The 22025-nt window shown below is 35.3% G+C and overlaps 2 protein-coding genes and 1 long non-coding RNA gene across 6 annotated transcripts; 2 read left to right on the top strand and 1 right to left on the bottom strand.

The window, feature by feature from the left end:
- The first annotated feature begins 5874 nt into the window (after nt 1-5874).
- On the top strand, nt 5875-6798 carry LOC140840971 (uncharacterized). The gene is made up of 2 exons (XR_012120072.1): nt 5875-6148; nt 6587-6798. It is a non-coding gene; the product is annotated as an uncharacterized lncRNA (long non-coding RNA).
- A 5572-nt stretch (nt 6799-12370) lies between these two features.
- On the bottom strand, nt 12371-21021 carry LOC140840970 (probable UDP-arabinopyranose mutase 1). Of its 4 annotated transcripts, XM_073208108.1 has the most exons (8): nt 20853-21021; nt 19387-19587; nt 17880-17948; nt 14985-15274; nt 14378-14628; nt 14107-14275; nt 13017-13171; nt 12371-12894 (listed from the first exon to the last, which is right to left on the bottom strand). In XM_073208108.1, the coding sequence occupies exons 3-7, from the start codon at nt 17896-17898 to the stop codon at nt 13037-13039; spliced, it is 864 nt and encodes a 287-aa protein (XP_073064209.1). In that variant the 5' UTR covers nt 17899-17948; nt 19387-19587; nt 20853-21021; the 3' UTR covers nt 12371-12894; nt 13017-13036. The 4 variants fall into 4 exon arrangements, with proteins under 4 accessions (XP_073064209.1, XP_073064208.1, XP_073064210.1 ...); XM_073208107.1 differs by lacking the exons at nt 19387-19587; nt 20853-21021 and having other exon boundaries at nt 12371-12939; XM_073208109.1 differs by lacking the exons at nt 19387-19587; nt 20853-21021 and having other exon boundaries at nt 13017-13184.
- On the top strand, nt 12509-12943 carry LOC140842096 (polygalacturonase At1g48100-like). The gene has a single exon (XM_073209909.1). It carries the CDS (start codon nt 12509-12511, stop codon nt 12941-12943), a length of 435 nt encoding a protein of 144 aa, XP_073066010.1.
- Nucleotides 21022-22025: the final 1004 nt, after the last annotated feature.

The raw sequence follows: 22025 nt of genomic DNA on the forward strand, positions 1-22025 counted from the left end.
TAGAAATTTAAAGTGATGACGATTTAAGGTAAATTTGATCGGTTAGTTAAGTTATAAGAATAAACATTGAGTTAGTAAATTTTTGGGAACGTAAGTTGATGTGTCACAAGTTTTAGTGATCATGATCTTAACAGTTAAGATTATACCTTGTGAAAATTTAAAATTTTTCAAAGTTGGGTACAATGAGGGTTAGTTTAATCGATAGACCAACGCAAGAGGTGAGGTAGACACCTTGTCTTGAGAAATATTGGAAGTCGTTAACAAACTTGGGACTAAACAGATATGTGTATTGGGATTATTTTATTCAAAGCTATTTGGATTAGGTAAGTTTGAATTTCAAATTTATGAGATATTTGTTCATACAAAAATTTTGGGTGAGATAAAAACCAAAAGGAGCGAGTTGTGCTCATCATAGGTTATCAATGAACGAATATTAAGATTTTTATCGAGTAAGAAATCTGGAACTTTGATATGGAGATTCTAGAACTCTATGGGGTATAAATAAGGTTGATTCATTAGAGTTATTCTAAGGCTACCATGGGATGACTTAATAAGTTTTTACGTTGATACGTAAGAATGTGACACTTGTTCCAATGAGGAGAGTCCAAGGATCTTAGGCTAATTTTGTTATAGGATTGAGATAAGGTTAACTTTTAAGTGTATTAACGAGGATAGAAGTCGGTCAGTAAATTTTGGGGGCTAAGGTTTCCTAAGTTGAACTTTCTAAATGCTAATATAATAAGTCGATGAATATTACGAGTATAGTATAAGAAAATTAAGGTGCTATAAGTTTAGACATCCATCTCTAGTATGAGAAACTGCGGGATAAGTCAAAATTCGGGGCTATAGTTGAATAGAACTAAGTCACCATAAGTTGTTTTAAGTTGCGATTCACAAACGAGGACTTTGGTAGACAAATTTATTTAGGATTGAGGAGACGTAAGGACAGCTTAATATTTATCTTATCAGAGTAGCGCATCGGAAGCGTGGATTATTTAGATTCTATAACTAAGAGTCTAAACTTTTGTGTATCGAGGATAAGCGAATTTCGAGGACGAAATTTCTTTTAAGGGGGGAAGGATTGTAGAACCCGTAAATCAGTCTACGTATAAGCCATGCATAATTCTAGATTTTTAAAATTTAATTGACTTCATTGCATGATTATTTTAATGCATTTCTTTGAAGTTAATTATTTTATTATTTCAGTTCAGTAGTTTGATTGTCTCAGCATTTCAGTTATTTCAGTGAGGCCGGATCGGAGTTGGAGTTTTGAGATAGAATTTAAGATTCGAGAATTATTTCCGGAAGTTAATTTAGCTAGCAAGTAAGTTCATTTAAGTTAAAAAGGGAGGTTTGAGGATTTAACTTAATTATTTGAGGTGATTAAGAAATGAGCTCATTTAAGTTACTTAATTAAGGGGTTAGCTCACTAAATTAATTAAAAGATTAGTGAGGCTTTTAAAGGTTAGTGATTTACTAAGTAATTAACATTTCCCCCTTCATTTTAATTGGGAATTTCGGCCACCCCATTTGTCAAGACAAACTAGGACTTGCCAACTCACCTTTGACCCATTCTTGGTTGATTAGCATGCTAATTCTTTTAGCTATTTTTTTCCACCTTAATTAATTAATACTAGACCACTATCCTAACCCTTGATTGGCATGATAAAATCGGCCACTATACTCTAGAACCATCCAAGAGATCATTTGATAGCAATTCAAATTCAAAATTCAAATGCATGAAGACTTGGTCTTGATATCTTCCTTATATCTTGCACCTATCCTCCTCTCTCCCATAACCACTTATTCCCCTCCCCCTTGCATGAAAATTAGAGCCATTTCAGAGTGTAAAGTCGTGAGTCTTAGCTAGGAAAGAAGGCAAGAAAAATCGAGAGCAAGGAAAGGTAGAGAAGCTAGCCACTCCGTCTCCTCCGCGTCGGGTCGTCGTTGTTTCTTTTCGTTTTCTTTCAAACGAAAAATCCAGGCATGTACATATGTTTTTTCTAAACCTCAATCAAGTCATATTAACATTATTTTCATGATTCATGATCACCCTTCCATGCCAAAAACGAAATACAGCACAGAATTTTTAAGGAAACACATGCAGATTTTTTTTGAGTTCTTGAGCAGCTTTACGGTTTCACTTGTTGTGATGTTTCAGGTGGATGGCTCGACTCCAGGCTCCCAAGGCTATATCTAGACATGTTCTAGGATGGATTAGGATCACTTTAGTCCATTATTTCAGTCCACATGCTTGCTGGAATTCGGTTTTGGACAGCAACCTTCCACAGGTGCTGAAATGTGGTTCGAAAATTCTGCTATGGTGTCAAGGAGAAGGGATCTGATCTTGGCTGCCCCAAGGGCATATAGTCATGGTTAGATTGCTTCCCTAGCATGTCTAAGACGTGACTAAGTCGCCCTTTTGGTGGCTTGGTCCATGGCTCATCGGTTTTGACACAAAATGCAAGAACAGCCCCCTTTCCCCACTCGGCTTTCGGTTGGTACAGCATGTATGGTTCGGTTTGTGGTGATTGTGTGGATCTTGGTTGGCTTGTTAGCCATTAGCCACGGTTCAGACCATGCCTCATAAGGTCTAGATCGTGCCATGGTCAATTAAATGATCACCGGAACGATCCATGACAATAAACGAAGCAAGACACCACACGCATGTATGAGTGCTCATGGTTGGAGTTTCTGATGTTTGCTTGAATGGTTCGAATTGTGGCTGGCCCTGTGCCCTTAGCCATGGTTTGGGTCATTCCTTGGGATGCTGGTAAGGGTCTCCGGTCGGTGGTTCACGCCCCAATGGCCGATAGACTCGAAACCAACCCAAGACGAGCAAGTGCGCAGCTGCTGGATTTTGACAGCAAGTTGCTGTGTCGTTCAGAGGCGTCGTTTGAGTTCTCGGTTGGCTTTTAGCCCATGGACTTGGACTGGACAGTGCCTCATTGAGTTAGGAAGGTCATGTTTTCGACCGTTCGTCATTCGGATCATTTTTGAGGTCGTACGAGAATTTACGGTGCGACGTGCCATATTGATTCTCGAAAGAGCGTTTCACGTTTTGGCCTCCGTTGCACATGGATTCGACCCTCATCACTTTAGGAGCATAATTTCAGTATGTTTAGCGTATTTTAATCATGACGTCACGTTGGTTCAGTGTTGGTTCGGGTTGGTTTAAAGTCATGATTAAAATACGGAGTCGTTAAGCGTAATTGTCAAAATTTTCAAACTTTAGTGCATCATTCATCCAAGAAAAATCTATTGCATATTTTATGGCATATTTAGGTCGCAGCGAGCCTGGGGACGATCCAATCCATTCCAGTTGGTAAAATTTCAGGATATTTTCATTATCGCCAGTTAATTATTTTACGTGCATGAAAACAGAAAATGATTATTTTTGAGATTTATGCGATATGGCTTGTGGTGCATTCACTATGTGGGAGTATTATTTATACGGTCGCCAGTGACCGCTCAGTTCAGGTTGGTACCATCGGGTCTTCAGTGACCGCTCAGTTCAGGTTGGTACCATCGGGTCTTCAGTGACCGCCAGCTCAGTTCCAGGCTCCCCGGTAGTCAGTTACCGATCAGTTCAGCTTAGTGCAGTGGCCACAGGCGTAAAACATAATCTCAACAGAAAATTTTACCAGTTATTTCAGTACAGGCTCCAAGGAGCAAATATTTTTACTATGATTATCAGTTCAGTTATGCACGTATTATAATTGCTCAGTACAGATTATTTTCAGCATCAGTACAGATTATTTTCAGCATCAGTACAGAGTATTTTCAGCATGAGTACAAATTATTTTCAGCATCAGTACATATTATTTACAGCATGAGTACAGATTATTTTCAGTATACCTCATGACATGATATTTTATCCCATGCATATTTTACTTCAGATTTTACTCGTTACCTGCGATATATGCATGCTGAGTCTTTAGGCTCACTAGACTTGATTGTTGTAGGTACTGATGAGGTCAGGGCTGAGGGCGGGGACCAGTGAGCTAGCTTGGGTCGGCAGTAGTGGCACCCGAGGACCTCAGTACAACATTTATTATTTTATTTCTCAAACAATATTTTTATCAGTCGTTGGATATTTTTAAATCGTGATTTTTGGCAACTTTATTTTCTTCCGCTGCGATATTTTAAACTTTGACTTTGTTTATCAGTTGACTTTATGAAAGCGGCCATTTAAGTTCTTTTAAAAAGAAAATTTTTAATTTTCCGCAAATTTTTCAAGCGAGGATTTTCGGGCCTTCACAGTACTATTTTTACTGTCAAATAATTACGATCATTTTTAAATGTCTTTCGAAAATACGAATTTTTATTAAAAAATAAATATATTTCCGCATTTTTAAAAAATGAGTGAGATGCTACATTAAGTGATCTCATCCTCGAAGAATGAACTGTCGTTGGTGAGCAGAGATCTCTTCATATCCTCCTGTCAGTAATAATGATTACGACTTTTCGTATGGTTTGAGTCTATCTATAAATAAGAGCAAACTAGTTAGTCACAAATCACTTGAAAATTTTAAGCGGATAACACAAAATCGAAGCATTAGCAAATGGATAAGGCACGCAGTTCAAGTCAACCGGATATGGCAGAAGAATTCCAACAGTCCATAGCGGCGTCTCTGCGTCGCCCATGCTGCTGACATCTTCCAGAATAAAGGTGTCTATCTTCTGATGCTCCTCAAGGAGCATAAGGTTCTGAGAATGATTGCCTTCTCAGAAGACTTCCTGAAGACCTCCACCAATGGGTTAATCGCCTGGTTGTCCTGCTGGAGGGAGGCAGTAGATAGAGAAATCTCCACTGTAAAAGCTCAAATTTATCAATAAAATTGTATTATGTTTAATGCTGGTTTCCTTTTATGCTTTATTATTTCCTGCACTTAATCCTGGAAATGAATCAGCATATAACAATGTTAAGAAGATTAAGATAAATCAATTAATCCAAGAACATTTCGGAAATAAGAAAATTTAGTCTCGGGTAGTGGTTTTGTGAAGATGTCTGCAGCTTGTTATTCAGTTGAGATGTATTCTAGTCTCAATCGGAGTAATGATTCAAAAGTTCTTGTCTCAGTTGAAGTCCTCGGCCATTTATAGTTTTGCTTCCAACGGTCACATTGATTGCATTAAATGACTCATAGCCGTTGATTTGTCCTTCTGCATGTGTCAACATTCTTCTGAAAATAGTACACTATTGCAGTCTGATATGCGGTGCTCCTACTGTTGGTTTCAGTCGGCTGTGTACAAAATAGTCGGTGTTGGTAGCCGCGCTTAACTGATGACGTGTCAAACTGATTCTCTTCAGTTTCAATTGATAGTTCAGTTACCTTCATAAATTCAGTCTGATTGCCTCCAATTATTGAACTCGTTAGTTCATGCAACTTCAGTTAAGGTAGTTTCAGTTCGAATTAATTCAGTTGAACCGATCAGCTCTGCAACCTTCAAAAACTTGATTTGTCAAACTCGGAAACTTTAATTCTAACACCTTATATATCCCTTTAAATCATTTTAGCTCATATTTACCCATTTTGAACACTTCACAAACTTATATAAATTTTTTTTTCTATACAAGTTTAGGAATTTCATAGTCTTTAAAGTATTATTTCCTTACATAAAAATAAAATAGCCATGATTTTATTAATAGAAAATTGAATTAATAATAATAAAAATAATATTAATGTCAATGCAATTTATTATATTAACTTTTTAAAATCAAAATAGTAGTAAAACAAAGTTTGAGATCAAAGTGTAGCTATTCTGCTATCAATGCCAACTGCCCTACTGGGTTTTTATTAACTAGGTCGGCCCAATAAATTTTACTAAATCCGAGCCCAAAGAGAAGTAAAGGTTTTAAACGAAAAGCATTCTTCTTCAGCTGAAATCCGCAAAAACCCTGGCGGCTCTGTCGAAGATTTCTTCTGTTCTTGTCGCTCAGTCTCCGATTACAAGTCCTATTTTTCTGAATTTCCCGTACTTCGGTAAGGATTCGTCACTTTTATTTTGCGTTTAGATCAGCGTGCACCTCTTAACAACCGTGCGCTGTCAAGTTTCTCTGTGGTTCGTTTTGTTTTTTAAGGTACTGTTTGTGACATCTTTGATTGACTCGGGCTTGTGAACCATAATTAGAAACTCTGTCGAGGTAACTTTATTTGGGCATTTCTGTTCCACGATGACGACACCCTGAAATTGATGTGTTCCAAATTTTCAAATATATTGATCCCGTTCAATGATATGTGTGAAATCAAAATGAGCAATTTTAGGATTTGTGTGGTGCTTTCATATTCAATTGATTGTCATTAATTCTTTATTCGTTCATTTTCCCTGTGTCTCTCTCTCTCTCTCTCTCTCTCTATATATATATATATATATATATATAATTATTGGAACTTCATATTGTAGGGAAATTATACCAAAATTTTTGTATAATATTATATTATCATTGAATAATATCGTTTTCTATAAAATTTTCGCTTATGGATGCATGACATTGTACATGTGTATATTTGATACTATTTACATGTTTTTTTTCCAAATCCACGAAATCTTACTTATATTTGTTGTATCAATTGTGTTGCAGGTGACTCCATGGGTAAATTTGAATCCGCTATGAGGGTTACAGCAATTGTTGCAGTTTCGGTTGATCTTGCGGTTGCTATTGCTAGATATATTGACAGGCATAAAAAGTAAAGTAAAGTACAAGTAACGTAAAGGTTAATATTATGTTCATTCTTAGTATGTTGTATATTGCTTGCAACGTAAAGGTTAATATTATGTTCATTCTTAGTATTATCTATCACGTACTTCATTAAACTCCCAAAATCCCATGATGTAGCAGCACTATGCAATGGTATTTCGATTCAGAAAGTTTACAAACGACGTGAAATTGAGAGGACCTATTAGGTCGAGAATTTAACAAAAAAAAACTCACATGTTTTATACTTTAACTAACATGAAGAAAAAGGAAGATTAAATGTATAACTTATTCTCAATCCACCAATCTCTCCAAAGCATGGGTCCAATCCCTAAACCCTCCGTTTCCTCATTGTCTGGCCGTTCAGGAGTTAAATAGCAGATTCGCTTCTAGCAAAGATGAACCATATATGCGATACCTGAAACATCATGTAAGATATAAATTTAAGGAGAGCTAAGGAAGACAATGAATTTACCAGTATTACCTATTGCCCACTATGGGATATAAGATCCTCAATTGGGCATGAAGCAAGAACCTCATGTTGACCTAAACAAGATTATGCATGGAAACAAACGGGCTCAGTATTCCATGAAATAAAACTAACTGGTTCTGTTGATCCACTCAAAAAGCAGATAACATGTTGATCCATACAAAAAAGTTGGAAAATAAAACAATCATTCAAGTCCATTTTTCTTAATTCAAATTTCATCTGTCATGATGGTTATAAGACAAATTACAAAAAGCAAAAAAACAGGGAAATATTTCCAAAAATAGGAAGTGAATTATTAACGGGAAAACAAAATAAGGAAATGCAATCCGAATTGAATTCCGAATTTACCAAATCAATTGTTACCAAAACTTGTGGCTGGGCAACAAGCTTTGTCTGGTTTTTGGATGATCCTAACACCCCATAAAATTAGACTACTTTTGCCATATGGATGATAAGATAGAGGAGGACAATTAGATTATTCTATATTGGTAACACTCCCAAACTAGCTGCTCGTATTGGTGTTAGTGAAGGAGATAACACACTGAATGAAATCCTCCAAATATTTGAACATGAAAATATCAGTTTTGGGCATAAAATCGAAAACGTCTGTTTTAAAGTCACTCTCTCATTAGTCTCTTTCAATTCAAATTAAATTTTCACACATTGTTAGTGCCACTCAAATTCAAGAAATGACTCAAATACGAGCAAAAAGACAAGATATTAACTGAGAAGTTTCTCTATCCCATTACAGCAGAAGTCACCAAAAGTAGACTTGTTCCAATACAAAAGTTGACAAAACCAGGAAGCCCTTTTTACATTTTCACCGCAGGCACCGTGGGGTTACAGCTGAGCCCTTTCAAAGCCCACTCCATTTCTCTGCCATTCGTATCTTGATCAAGCTCATGCACTGTAGGGCTTGCGCCTAAGTTGTAGAACTAGGAAATGAAAAATACATCCATCATAAGTCGAGACGTGACTTTTAATGAGAACAAGTTACCACTAAAGGTAACTGAATCCATTGCGGTTCAAATAAATCTAACACTGGTAATCTTCGGGTAGAAGTGGATGCACAAAGTGCTCAAGATCAGTCTATAGGTGAAAGTCAATATGAAAAAAAGGGGTTGTTTGCAGGATCGGAGAAGCTGTTGCTACTAGAAATCTAGGAGATTTATCAACTCACCAGAGATAGACAGAGAACAGTAATCACTCCTACTCAGAGGCTGGTGGTGGCATCTGATCTTGATGAAGTTAACCAATTGGTGTTGAACAGGCAGTAAGCTGTAGAGAAAGTTCGAAGTGGGTCTGGTCCATGCAATGCAAGAAGAGATGGATTCCTTGGACAAGAACAAGACATGGATTATAGTTGACAAACCAAAAACTTGTATGTTGCAAATGGATTTATAAAAGAACATAGGAGATACGTGGTGTGGAAGAACCTAGGTATAAAGCTAGATTAGAGGCAAAGAGTTTTACTCAAAAGGAAGGAGTGGACTTCAATGAAATATTCTCACCAGTAGTAAATCAAACCCCCATTCGATTCATTTTAGCAATGGTGGCATATTTAAATTGGAGTTGGATCAAAAGGGATGGAAAACAAGTCAAGTTAGCTACTTTTGTATGTAGATGACATGTTAATAACTACCAAAGATAGGCCGGAAATTGGCATACTCAAAGTAAATCTCAAAGAGGAATTCGAATTGAAAGACATGGGGGTAGCTAGAAAGATACCGGGCATTGACATCAAACGACTGAGACAATAGAGAATTTACCCCTCAAATGAAGAAATACAATATATATATATATATATATATATATATATATATATATATATATATATATATATACACACACACTAGGTAAGGACACCTCAATTCTTGAGGTAGGGGTGTGCAACGGTCGGTTTTGTTCGGTTTTAATAAACTTCGGTTCGGTTTTTGGTTTACGATTTTTCGAATGCCTAATCCTAAACGAAACCATTTTAGTTCGGTCCGGTTTGGTTTTTTTGTATTACGGTTTGGTTATTCTGGTCGGTTATTACGGTTTGTGTAATAAATTAAGTTATAAATGAAGTTGTACGTTATAAATTTTAAAAAAATAAAATAAAAAACCACAATCAAATTTCTTTGATTTTTTTTTACCTGTTTTGATCACATTTGTGGAGCAATATCATAGCTAAACGAGCCTTCAAACCTCAAACAAGACAAAATACACCCTCTCTAACATGATTTTCTTCAAAAAAAAAAAAAAGAAGAAAAAACAAAAAAGATAGCTTCGAAAATTGAGCATCCATATTTAAATCAGGGTAGTGGTTGTAAGGGTGCCACACTTACAGTGTGTTTGGCAACCAGGATTTGGGAGGATTTCATGGGATTTGGATTTCAAAATCCTATTTTTACTGTTTGACAAGATGTTAAAAAAAAAATTCGGATTTGCTAAGGATTTCATGGGATTTCCACAAGTATATCCAAATCCCATCAAATTTGATAAGATTTGGTGGGATTTGGATTTTAAAAACATAAAATTACTTTTTTATCCAACACATCATTCTCCATCAAAAGTTTCTAAATGGTTAGACTTTTTTCCTTTTAATTTTTTTTAGAAGTTGAAAGATTTCGTTTAAATTTTATAAGTTTCTTGTGTTATTTACTGATTAATATAATAAAAATCATAGTAATTATCAAAGCCTCTTTTTACGCTTAATAATTAATTTCATGTTAAAATTTGAAGTTGTTTGATGATTTTTAATTATTATTTTATGTGCACTATGATTAATAAATAATAATTACTTTTTGAATTTACAAATATAAATAATAGAGAAGAATTATTAATTTCTAAACTTTTTTAGTTATTTATGTTTATATGATTTTTAAGGGTAATTTAGTAAAATTTTAAAATTCCAAATTCGAATCCTTTTTTCTCCAAACAAGAAATGGATTTGTAAATACCATTTTTAAATATTAAACCAAACACTAAATGGAATTTCAAATACTTGAATTTCCAAATCCAATTCCAAATCCAACGAAATCCTCTCAAATCCTGGTTGCCAAACACACTGTTAATGACATGGTTGACGTTAATGGATTTACGAATGTGATAATTTTAAATTAAATATTATTTGTAATATGAATCATTTAACCGTCGATAAGAGCATTTAAAATCTTATTGTAATCAAAGAACTTTGAAAACTCGTTAATGTAGATAGGATTTCAATAAATATAACATTTTTTACTTGAGAATTTAGTTGATATATTTATGAATTTTGTAACTTTGAGTTTGTAAGATATTTTAACATGAGAATCAATTTAATTCGCAAGACAGCTGAATAGATGTACAACGAGAGATTAATAAAAGAAGTCAAAGTATATCAATAAATTGTTTGGAACTCATATTAAGAAGAAAACGCAGGTCAGTAACATGTAAGCAAAAGAGAGTAACATGAAGGTGGTCGATGTATTATGAGAAAAATAAAAAGTAAATACATAAAGTAACGAAGTGGAGAGCAGTTTTCATATATGTTTATTTGATCAAGCATAATCTAAAACTTATAATATGTCAACACATATGGACTACTACTAAGCATTTTTGATACTATAAGGTAAATGTTATATTATTCATTTAATGTACATGGATGTTTTGATGGAGCTAGTCGGTATTTAGGGTTATCTCAATGTCTGTTGCACAGTCTAGCAGGATCAAGAGCTTTGATTTCATGTTAAGCACTCTTCGTAAGATAACGGTATATACTGAGTTGAAGTAAAATATTCTTATTAGTTCTTCAACTTCTTTCTGAAGTAGATAGTTGTTTTGAAATTATCAACAGTCGATACATGTACAGTAAGGATTGTTTTCCATTGAATTTGGTTGACATATTGAACATGTAATTAGCAAGGATGGGTATTGAGAAATTAAAAAATAGAAAGTATGTTTTTTCTCTTTGTATCCAAGGAAAAAAACATCACTCGATCAATCTCCTAAGTTTTCTTTTATTTATAACTTTCACGAAAATAACAATCTTGCAAATTTGTTTCTACAAAAAATTTAAATAATATTGTAAATTTTTACATATCAACCTAAAATGACTCGCTATATATCATCACAATTCGAAAGAGTTAATTATTAAATCTTACTGTCTGGAATAGTAAACGATAATAGTAACTCCACCAAAATATTATTGTCTTGTTCTCTAACATAAATTTCAACGTGTATTCTGATCAAGTTTAATCTTCTCATTATGTAGAAAATTATATTTTCGATATCGTAATTTACACAGTTTTATTTTTTGTTTTATTTTTTATTTTGTAATCGATGAATTTACGATTCAGTCTTTAACTTAAATATAGTTTCAATTTTAGTAATTTTTTTACTGAAATGTTATCGTAACACTAAAAAATATTGATTAACGACAAAATATATACAATATAACAAGTGTGAATATTCATGGTATCTATTTGAATATTTGTCATTTGAACATAAGCTCAGATTTAAGGTACTTTAGGTATCATATACATTTTTTTCTAAAGAGTTTTTATACAATCTTCTTATCCTATTTAATATTTGATAATAGATATATATGTATATTTGGTGTTGTTGAATTTAATAAATAGTGATCAATATTATTCAGTAAGGTTATAAAATAATTGGATCGCTGCCACTTAGTTCGATTTTTTACATTTTACAGTGGATACTTTTGTAAATAAGAAAATGATTTTTTAATATAAAAAAAATCATATGTTAGCTATGCTTCTACACAACGAAAACAAGGGAAAAAAGACCGTTAATTTGTACCTCATTTTTTAATATTTGAAGTATGCTGGCACTTATTTCGGTTTTTCACATTTTACGTTAGATACTTTTTAAAATAAGAAAAATGATTTTTTAATTTAAAAAAATCATATGTTGCTATGCTTCTACACAACGAAAACAAGGCAAAAAAGACCGTTAATTTGTACTTCATTTTTAAATATTTAAAAATATTTGAAGTAAACTACTTGTTAGACACACTAATGTAAATAAGAAGGATTTATTTTTTTTCAAAAATAATAAGTTTTAAAAATGGTAATGTTTGATTTCATTGGTAAATGTTAGAGAATGCAAAAAATAAACTTGGTCAGTATAAAACTTAGCCTCTACTTCCATGTGTTTTTTGCACAACCACTTTCTTTGAGCTTTCATCTTCTTAATTAATTTTCCTTCATGACAGGAGGAAAAAAATAAGTTGCATTAAATTCCCACAATAAGTCACTCAGTCTCAGAGAAGTCTACAAAGATAATCCTGCCATCTATCACAAATTTCTTAATTAATTTGTCTTGTGTGAACAATGGAAATCATACACTGCTTATTCGTGTTACGGATCTTAAATGTACAAATCTTGATCCAAAATGTAGCCAATGTGGATGGAGGGAGACATCATAATCACATGAACAAGAAGCAACAGAGTGAAATTTCACCTGAACTTACCCCAGACGATTCCCTGGACCAACCTCCCACTCTTCCAGCCGACTCGCCTCTTCCCCAACCCGGGAACTTATCGAGCACGAGCTGCATTTTCAATGCGTCTGACTGTGGTGCAGTTGGAGACGGAGATACTGATGAAAGTGATGCCTTCAAAGATGCATGGAAGGAGGCATGCCGAGTGGAAAATGGAGTGGTTCTGGTCCCATCAGATCAGGTGTTTCTTGTTACTTCAACCATTTTTCCTGGACCCTGTGAGCCGGGGGCACGTTTTTCAGGTGAGATCGGAGTTGTTTCCTAATGGTGTCGAATTTTGAATAAAAAATTGTGTAGTATGCGAAGTAATTACAAGGTAATATTATTAATTGCCGTACCTGTGAAGGTGGATGGGGTGCTAATGCCGCCAGATGGACCAGATTCCTGGGCAGAATCCGACAGCACTAAGCAGTGGCCGGTGCTTTACAATATTGACGTCTTTACTTTCACTGGAGCTGGGAGCATTGAAGGAAATGGCCAGAAGTCGTGGGATCTTCCGTGCAAACCTTACAAGGTAACGAAAATCATGATTCATATACATTATGCATACATATAAAGAAATTATGTTGTGTCCCTCTCGGTATATGTTGTTTACCTTTGTAATTTAGATTTTAGAACAATATTCATAACAGTTGGAACAGAAAATGACAGTATTTGCCGCAAAATATGTGTCTTTTTTAGTGTCCTAATGGAAAAACATTGCCCAGACCATGTTACAGCCGGCGGTGAGTGTTAATCTCCAAGTTAAAAATTGTTGGGCGGTGATTAGCAACTAATGAAATCGATTCCATTTGCATATATTTACAGCTAAATCGATTTTTCATGAGCTCGAACTTGGGGGTAACCGGTTTGCGTATCCAAAACAGCCCACAGTTTCACATGAAATTCGACGTATGTGAAGTGTCCTAGTCGAGAAGATGTCGATTTCTTCCCCTAAGTTAAGCCCAAACACAGATGGAATACACATTGGGAACACCAAATCTGTTGGCATATACAGCTCTGTCACAGGCAATGGTAATCACACACACACACACACACACATATAAATCGATGCACAATTCAATGAACCAAAGAATTACTGATATGAATAATCGACTGAGTTGTAAAATGATTTATGGAACAGGGGATGATTGCATTTCAATAGGTCTAGGTTGTCAAGATGTGGATGTAGAAGCCGTCACTTGTGGGCCGAGTCACGGGATAAGGTATGTGGTATTGAAATTTTGAAGAATTATATTTTTAGCCCTTTTGAAGCAGGGGTGAATCACCATGCTCAGCCCCCTATACATTTACCCCCACACATATGACAATGACCAACGATTAAATTATGCAACCTAAATCTCTGTTCCTGAGATCGACACTTCATCACAGTGCTAAAAATTATAAACTGTGGGCAAAGTGTGCAAGGAGATCGTGTGAAGAAGCTACCTTAGTACACCAACCAGCCCACATGTCGTCATATCTCCCAATAGGCTGGCCATCACCCGTGAGGCCGAAATACATTGCAGGACCAATGAGTTCTCTATCAAACCCAAGATTCATACCACACATGGGAAACAAAGTGCCCTTTGGAATAGTGAAAACAGCATCAACATACCTATGTTTACAAACCAACATAAGCGCACATGTACTACTATTTGCAGTATCTAGAGACAAGATATGATACAAAAGTGCGACAAGATCAAGCACATCAACCAACCTCGTGTTGCGTGCCCGAGGTTTAACAAGCTGGGTGGGGACATCATAATCGGGAATGTTGAGCCAGAGTCCATGAGAAACCGCGTTTGGCACACCTTCACGCATGCTGAAAGGGTATCCACGCACGAAATCTGCTCTTTCTAGGAATGAATCGTACAATGTGTTGAAAAACAAAGGTGTGGATGGAGTGAGCAGCCTGTGAATGTGTTGAGCCAATGCGTTGAGGTCTTCCCCAGTTGGATCTTTGGTCACCTTTTTACATTTCAACAGTCAAGTTTTAAATAACATGGGAGTATTGAACAAATTATATGATAAACAATATAGAAGCATTTGAGAACATTACACATATGAATTAAAAGATACATGTACATTGTACGTACAATGTACATGTATCTTTTAATTCATATGTGTGGTATACTTTGTTCAGCATATTCTACCACAGACATGTAATATGAGCATGCTCAAACGTATAATACATGGTTAGTTCACACTTAAATAAATCTAAAAGGAATACCTTTCAAAGCATATTCTCAATGACCGTTAACTTGCCAGATCCCCAAAACCCGAAAAAATTAAAAATCGAAGAATCGGGAAAACGAAGAACTTACAAAGCAATCAGCATCGATGGTGTGGATATACTTCTTCTTAGACACCATGAAACCAAAGCACCTGCAAGCAGAGTCCTTAGAGTCAAGAATCCTGTTTACATCATTCCGATTGTAGAGCTCGTAGTCAATTCCCTCAGGAACTTTGATAACCTTGGTCGGATCTCCGTCTTGGACGATGATTAAATGGTAGTGCTGAAAGAATGGCCTCCACATTTGCAAGAAATCCAAGTTTCGGATGGTGGGTATCACTATACCCAACTCATCCTTGAGCGGCGGCATCACCGGCGTGGCTGGTTTCGACATGGTTTTCCGAGACAGAGATAGAGAATTAATCAGATCTTGGTGTGGTGATGGCGGATTGATGGGGGTGTTTCGGGCTGGAATTTATAGGGGCGTGGAATACGCGTAATATCGTAACGAGAAAGGAGTGACTGCAGAGTGGAAAGACGAAGGCCGAGGCTCCAAAGCAAAGTTCCCCGCAGCAGAGTTAAAACCGATAGATTGCAACAAGAAGGAGGGAGAGAAGACAACAAGCAAATTTTTTGTTGAAATTTGCTCAGTGAAATGGTTGAAAGACAAAGACGGAGGTTCCAAATCAAAGGAAGAGAAGATGAAAACGAAAAGGCAAAAATGAAGCAAACCCACTTGCAGTGTTGTGGTGTGCATGTGTAATTGTCCATGGTGAGTGATGTTGTGGAAGAGCCACGTTTTATGGGGGTAACTTATCACCGGAAGGAAACCGGCCATTTTGAGAGATTGCTTGTTTTAATTATAAGTATATATATATATATATATATATATATATATATATATATATATATATATATATATATATAGAGTCGGTAAACATAGGTCTTATACTTTTAAGAGAGCTCTTAATTTATTTTTTTACATGAAGTGTTGCTTCAAATACATAGCCACGTAGAATAAATTTCAAATTTTTCGCAAACTTATTAATATGAAACACTACATATACATAAGTAATTTATAATCTCATTTCTCTAAAATTATAAAAATAAATTAGAAATCCAAATATACAAAGATCATTTGATTTTGGGATTTCAAACTCCGTGGCACATAGCCTTCTATTGCATTTCAGGACCAATACACTCCTCTACATGCACTTGCATGGCAGATTCTGCATTTTTTTTCTCCAGAATCTTCAACATAGTCAAACCTAATTCTCCATTTTGCCCCATATGAGTCCGAAATTAACCCCTCTTTCAAAACTTTATTAAGCTTCCAGGACTCAAAGTTTTAACACTAATCTTTCCATGAGCTTCCAACAAATGCTCGATCGTTTGTCAAACAACAAATGCCTCCAATTTCCCATTAATTGGGCTTACCAAGCCCACTAATTTATATGAGCCAAGTCTGATAATCTCATTTGCCATGTCTTTATCTCGCCGATACATCTGATATAACTATTTCTTAGGTTGATAATCTTTCTTTCACGACAAAAAAAATGATCGGGCTTGCTTATTTTTTTGCCTATCAAAGTTGAAATCTTTTGATTCCAACTTCGCTTTTGGTAGTATAATGGGCGTGGTAGCAGCTATCATCAACATATTCTCCTTCGCAGAGGAGATGCTGGAGAGGGAGAGAAGACTGAAGGAGGAGAAGGACGCGCAAAGAGAGAAGATAACAAGAAAAACAAAGATATAATTTAACGGATGTTGTTTCATAACAACCTTCTAACAATGATATCTCAACTTATGAAAACTGATTAAAAGGAGCTGTAAGAAGAAGGTGAATTTATTAACATTAATAGTAACTAATGTAGTTTTGTGATTAATTCTTCTTTGATTGTAGAAATGACGTTCTACCACCACCACCAACAGCAGCAAGAAATCAGGATGGAGCACCAGCTCTTCAAACAATAGGTTCTGATTATGAAGAGCAAAATAGGTTCTGATTATGAAGAGCAAAATAGGTTCCTGATTATGTCTTGCTAACTATGTGTGTGAGAAAATGAATTTCTGCTAGTTTTGAAGGAGGGGTTAATTTCGGACAAGAATGGAGAATTAGGTTTGACTCGGATGAAGATTCTGGAGAAAAAAGATGAAGAATATGCCAGGCAAGTGCCTGTAGAGGAATGGATTGGTCCTGAAAATGCAATAGAAGGCTATGTGCCACGGAGTTTGAAATCCCAGAAATTCAATTTCTTACACACATAGTTAGCAAGCCATAGTAATCAGGAACCTATTTTGCTCTTCATAACCAGAACCTGTTGTTTGAAGAGCTGGTGCTCCATCCTGACTTGCTGCTGCTGCCGATGGTGGTGGAACGTCGTTTCTACAATTAATGAAGATATAATCACAAAATTACAGTAGTTACTATTAATGTTAATAAATTCACCTCCTTCCTGCAGGTCCTTTTAATCAATTTCATCAGTTGAGATATTATATCTTCGTTTTCACGTTCATCTTCTCTCTGCGCGTCTTTCTCCTCCTCCAGTCTTCCCTCCCTCTCCAGCATCTCCTCAGCGAAAGAGAATATGTTGATAGCTGTTGACACGCCCATTACACTACCAAAAGCAAAGTTGGAATCAACGGATTTCAACTTTGATAGCCAAATAAAAACAAGCCCGATCATTTTTTTGTCGTGAAAAAGAGATTTACCAGCCTAAAAAATAGATATATCAGATATATCAGCGAGATGAAGACATGGCAAATGAGATTATCAGGCTTGGCCCATATAAACTAGCGGGCTTGGTAGGCCCATTTAATGGGAAATTGAAGGCATTTGTTGTCTGACAAACTATCAGTGTCTGATCGTTCAAGAGTTAAATTAGCAGCTTCACTGCTACCAAAGATAAACCATATAATGTGATACTGAAACATAACGTAAGACATAAATTTAAAAGGGGGGGTGGGAAGCTCACGTAAAATTTACCAGTATTACATACGCTCATGATGGGCTATAAGATCCTCAATTGGCCTGAAGCAAGAACCTCATGTTGACCTAAACAAGATTATACATGGAAACAAAAGTGCTCAGTATTCCATGAAATAAAATAATTGGTGCTGCAGATCACTCATTTTCCAATCAAACTAAACTTTCAGTTGGCTGATATCTATTGAACTAACAAATACAATATATCATGCTTCAAATCAAAGAGCTTGGACTGTGAAAAGAATAGCATTGACAAAGCCCTTTCAGATAATATTAGAATCCCAGACAAACTTTTTATATTTTTTTTAAAAAATATTGTAGCATGAGCTAGATGTGAGAGCATGTGAGTTGTTTATTTCATTATTTGACCGGATTTTGTATTTTAAGTATCTACTGATGCTTTATCAGGCTATGTTCCTTCCTATCAGCCACTTTATTTGCACATTCTAGTCTCTAAACATTGTTGTGAAGCTTCATGTCATTTTGCTATTCAATGTGATCTTCTACAAGTAAGTTATTCGTATTTGGTCACAAAGGCTAGGCAAAAAGAAGAGTATGGACGAGACATCCGTGTGTTTGAAACATCAACAGCTTCTGCAAATGCTTCCAACATCGGTAAGGCCGTTCAGCAGTTATTTGAAGGCTTGTTACTTCTTTCAGAGCGGATTTTGGCAACAAAGAAAAAAGGTAATATGCAAGATAATCCCTAAACTAACATATCACGGGGGCATATATTTGGCCAACATAGAACACATAATTCAATATCTCTTCGCCAAAAACTAAAACTGTTTGCTGGTAAAGACCCGGGTTACCAGACATTTGGTGCTTGATCTTTATTTTTGTGAAAAAATGACATACAACACCAAAGATGAGTCACAACCATAACTCGTTATCAAGAATCGTGCTCGAGAACAAAGCACTAGGGTATTTTTTCAACATAATCCCCCACTGTGAAGCGGGCTGGCTCTATACCCGTGATTTAAGGCGGGCGGGGAAGAAAGACTTTCTCTTGAACCAAAACATAGCACCATCATATATGAGTCACAACTACAACTCATGTACGTTAGACAAAATATTGAATTGTAAACTTGATGAGTCCTAATAAACGGTACACCAGAAGCAATACGAGGAGGTTTTCTTGCCTATTTTTAGTTGTTGACAATAGATATTTCAATGCATACAACACCATAACATACTTGAAATAGCTCAGGAGGTGATGGATATACTGTGATAATCAAAGTGTTATACACCAAATGAAAAACCCAGTATACCATGAGAGATTAAAACATATCGACATAAAGCAACATTTTATTCGAGAAATAACAGCTAGTGGGACTATCACGGTCGAGAAAATAGCTTCTGAGGAAAATCCAGGAGATGCTTTAACAAAAAGCCTACAAGTATCCAAGTTTGAAAATTGCTTGAATGTGGGAACAAAATACAGTGCATAGGCTTCTGTGAATGAAAAGAAATTGTGAAACAAATTCATGTAAATGTCAATTTTCACCATTTTTTGTGCATATTCCTAGCCTCTTTTTTCATTCGGACACGATCCTCAAGCATTTTTTCGATGTTGTTCCGAAACGCCATCAGTTCCATTCTGTCAGCCCACTCCTCCTACTTTTCCTTCTTCTCATCCTCCTCCGACGCTTAGCCTACGGGGAGGAGAATGCGGAGACGCCTGCCTCGCATACGACCAAAAACCCTACTACGAAGTTGAAAGCCTTCTCAAATTTCATGATTTGGGTGTGGTGAAAGAAATGTTTTGAAAAATCATAAAAAGCCAGTATTTCAGCTTAATATATTTTAAATTTTAAAAATATTATATATATATATATAATAAAAAAATATATTTATCCAAGTTTAAAATTTAATATTTCTAAGAAATATCAAATTACCATCAATTCTTGTGCCCCTGACCGTTGAACTGTTTTTTAAGGTAAATTGTTTCAATAACCGATCCGGTAATGAAAAATTGTTTAGATTGCCATCCATGCATAAATTTTGCAATAATTAATTGTATAATGAATTTTTAAATTATAACCTCATTTCGAGAGTACATTTTTAAAATCTTTGTAACATTATTTTCTATAAACCAACTTAATTTAATTATATGAAAATAAATTATTGAATTTAAGATATAACATTACTATCTTCCTGATATTTTAAAAATTAATTTATACTTAATGAAGAACTTTAGTTTCTAGCTAAAATTATTTTTTATTAGTAATAACTCTTATTAAGAGTTTCTTTTTCCATGCATATCGCAATTTTCAATTAATAATTAAGTAATATATTTTATTTTTCAGATTAATTAAGCAAAACATACCATGTGTGTGTGTAAAATCGGCATAAGTCAGTAATAAATTTAAAAATGAAATAATTTAAGACAAAAAAAATAAAATATTAATGATATGTTTAATTAAGGGTAACAGACGTATGCTTCTTTTTTATCATTTAAAAATGTTCCACTGCAATCGTGCATATTAAGCTTTATTTTACATTCCATAAAAATTTATGTGATAATTAGCATCCCATACAAGTTTTTAGGGGGTGTGAAATGGAACACAAAATCAGAATTTGAGGCGGGCATTTGCACACAACAACATAGACTGTCTCCATGAAATCATTGTAGGATGATCTTTGGAGATCTCCAATGGTTTTCGATTTCTGGAACATTTTATTTTTCTGGAAAATATTTCCTACATTCCTCATGAGTTACTTGGTGTTGTGGATGATATGAACACAATCTACATTATCAAACCAATTGGAGAGAATATTATATGGGAGAGAGCAATCTATCATTGTGACAGTTCAAGCCAAACAACTACAGAGGAAACAAAGCACTCAAGGGGACTCATCAGGAGATCAAGAAAGAACTCAAAAGAGAAATAAAGATAGACAAAGATCCATTTGCAAAACCATATACGAAAAGAAATGGAGAAACAAAGTAATATAAATGTCCATCTTCACCTTTTTTTGTGTCCCTGTTCTCCTTCCTCAGCTTAGCCTCCACCGAGGAGAATACGGAGGCAGCTGCCTTGGATACGATCATAAACCCTACTAACAAGTCGAAATGCTTTTAGCGAGTTCTTCAGGCTTATGATGGGCCAAAAAGATTGGATATAAGCATCGGCCCTTTAATATTATTGTTAAAACTTTTTCCCCTTGTAATAAGTAATGAAGTCCATTACTCAACTAATACCTACAATTTATCAATCCAATATAAACGTCTGACATTTGATTATTTGGTTTGTTAACATTATTATTACCGTCGCTAATTAGGTCAAGCGACGGTTTTAACGGCGGTTTGGTTATCCGTCACCAGAGTCCCCGTCGCCTTCTAAAAACGACGGTTTGGCTAACCGTCGTTTATATTAGCGACGGTTTATTGAAGAACACCGTCGCTATCGTAGCGACGGTTCTGCTAAAAACCGTCGCTAATATAAGCGACGGATATTCAAAACCGTCGCTATATGACACGACGGATAAAATAAAAAGACCGTCGCTATATTAAGCGACGACTTTTTCAAAACCGTCGCTATATTGTTTGGGATTTTTTTAAAAAAACTGCCGCTTAAAAAGCAACGGTGTTTATCGTAAAAATCAATATAACGATGGTGTTTATCCGTAAAAAACATAAAAAAACCTACTACGAAAAACGTAAAAGCGAGTAGTAAATTTTCTGTATAAAAAGAATTTAAAACCTGATTTGTGCGAAGATTTGCCACTCCGACGACCCGTTGGAAGATCATATCGACGAGGAAATCTACAACATAAATACAAAAAAATGTTAGTACAAAATAAAAAAATCGAAACATAGAAAAAAATTGATAGAGTTATAAAAAAATCGAAACATAGATGAAATCGTTTAAGAAATGTTCGGGAAGGTCGGCATATATACAAACATAGCGACGGTTTAATTAAGAACAGTCGCTATATATCGACTTTCAGCGACGGTTGTTCCAAAATCCGTCGCCGATCTAGATCGGCGAACCGATGAAGATCGGCGACGGTTAGTTTATACCCGTCGCTATTATAACGACGAGTGTCAACAAACTGTCGTCATAATAGCGACTATTTTTTTAAAAACCGTTGCTTACTTAATTTGGCGACCATTTTCTAAAAACTGTCGCTATTTTAAAG

Source organism: Primulina eburnea, chromosome 9 (genome assembly GCF_022965805.1).
Source record: "Primulina eburnea isolate SZY01 chromosome 9, ASM2296580v1, whole genome shotgun sequence".
NCBI classification, from domain to species: Eukaryota; Viridiplantae; Streptophyta; class Magnoliopsida; order Lamiales; family Gesneriaceae; genus Primulina; species Primulina eburnea.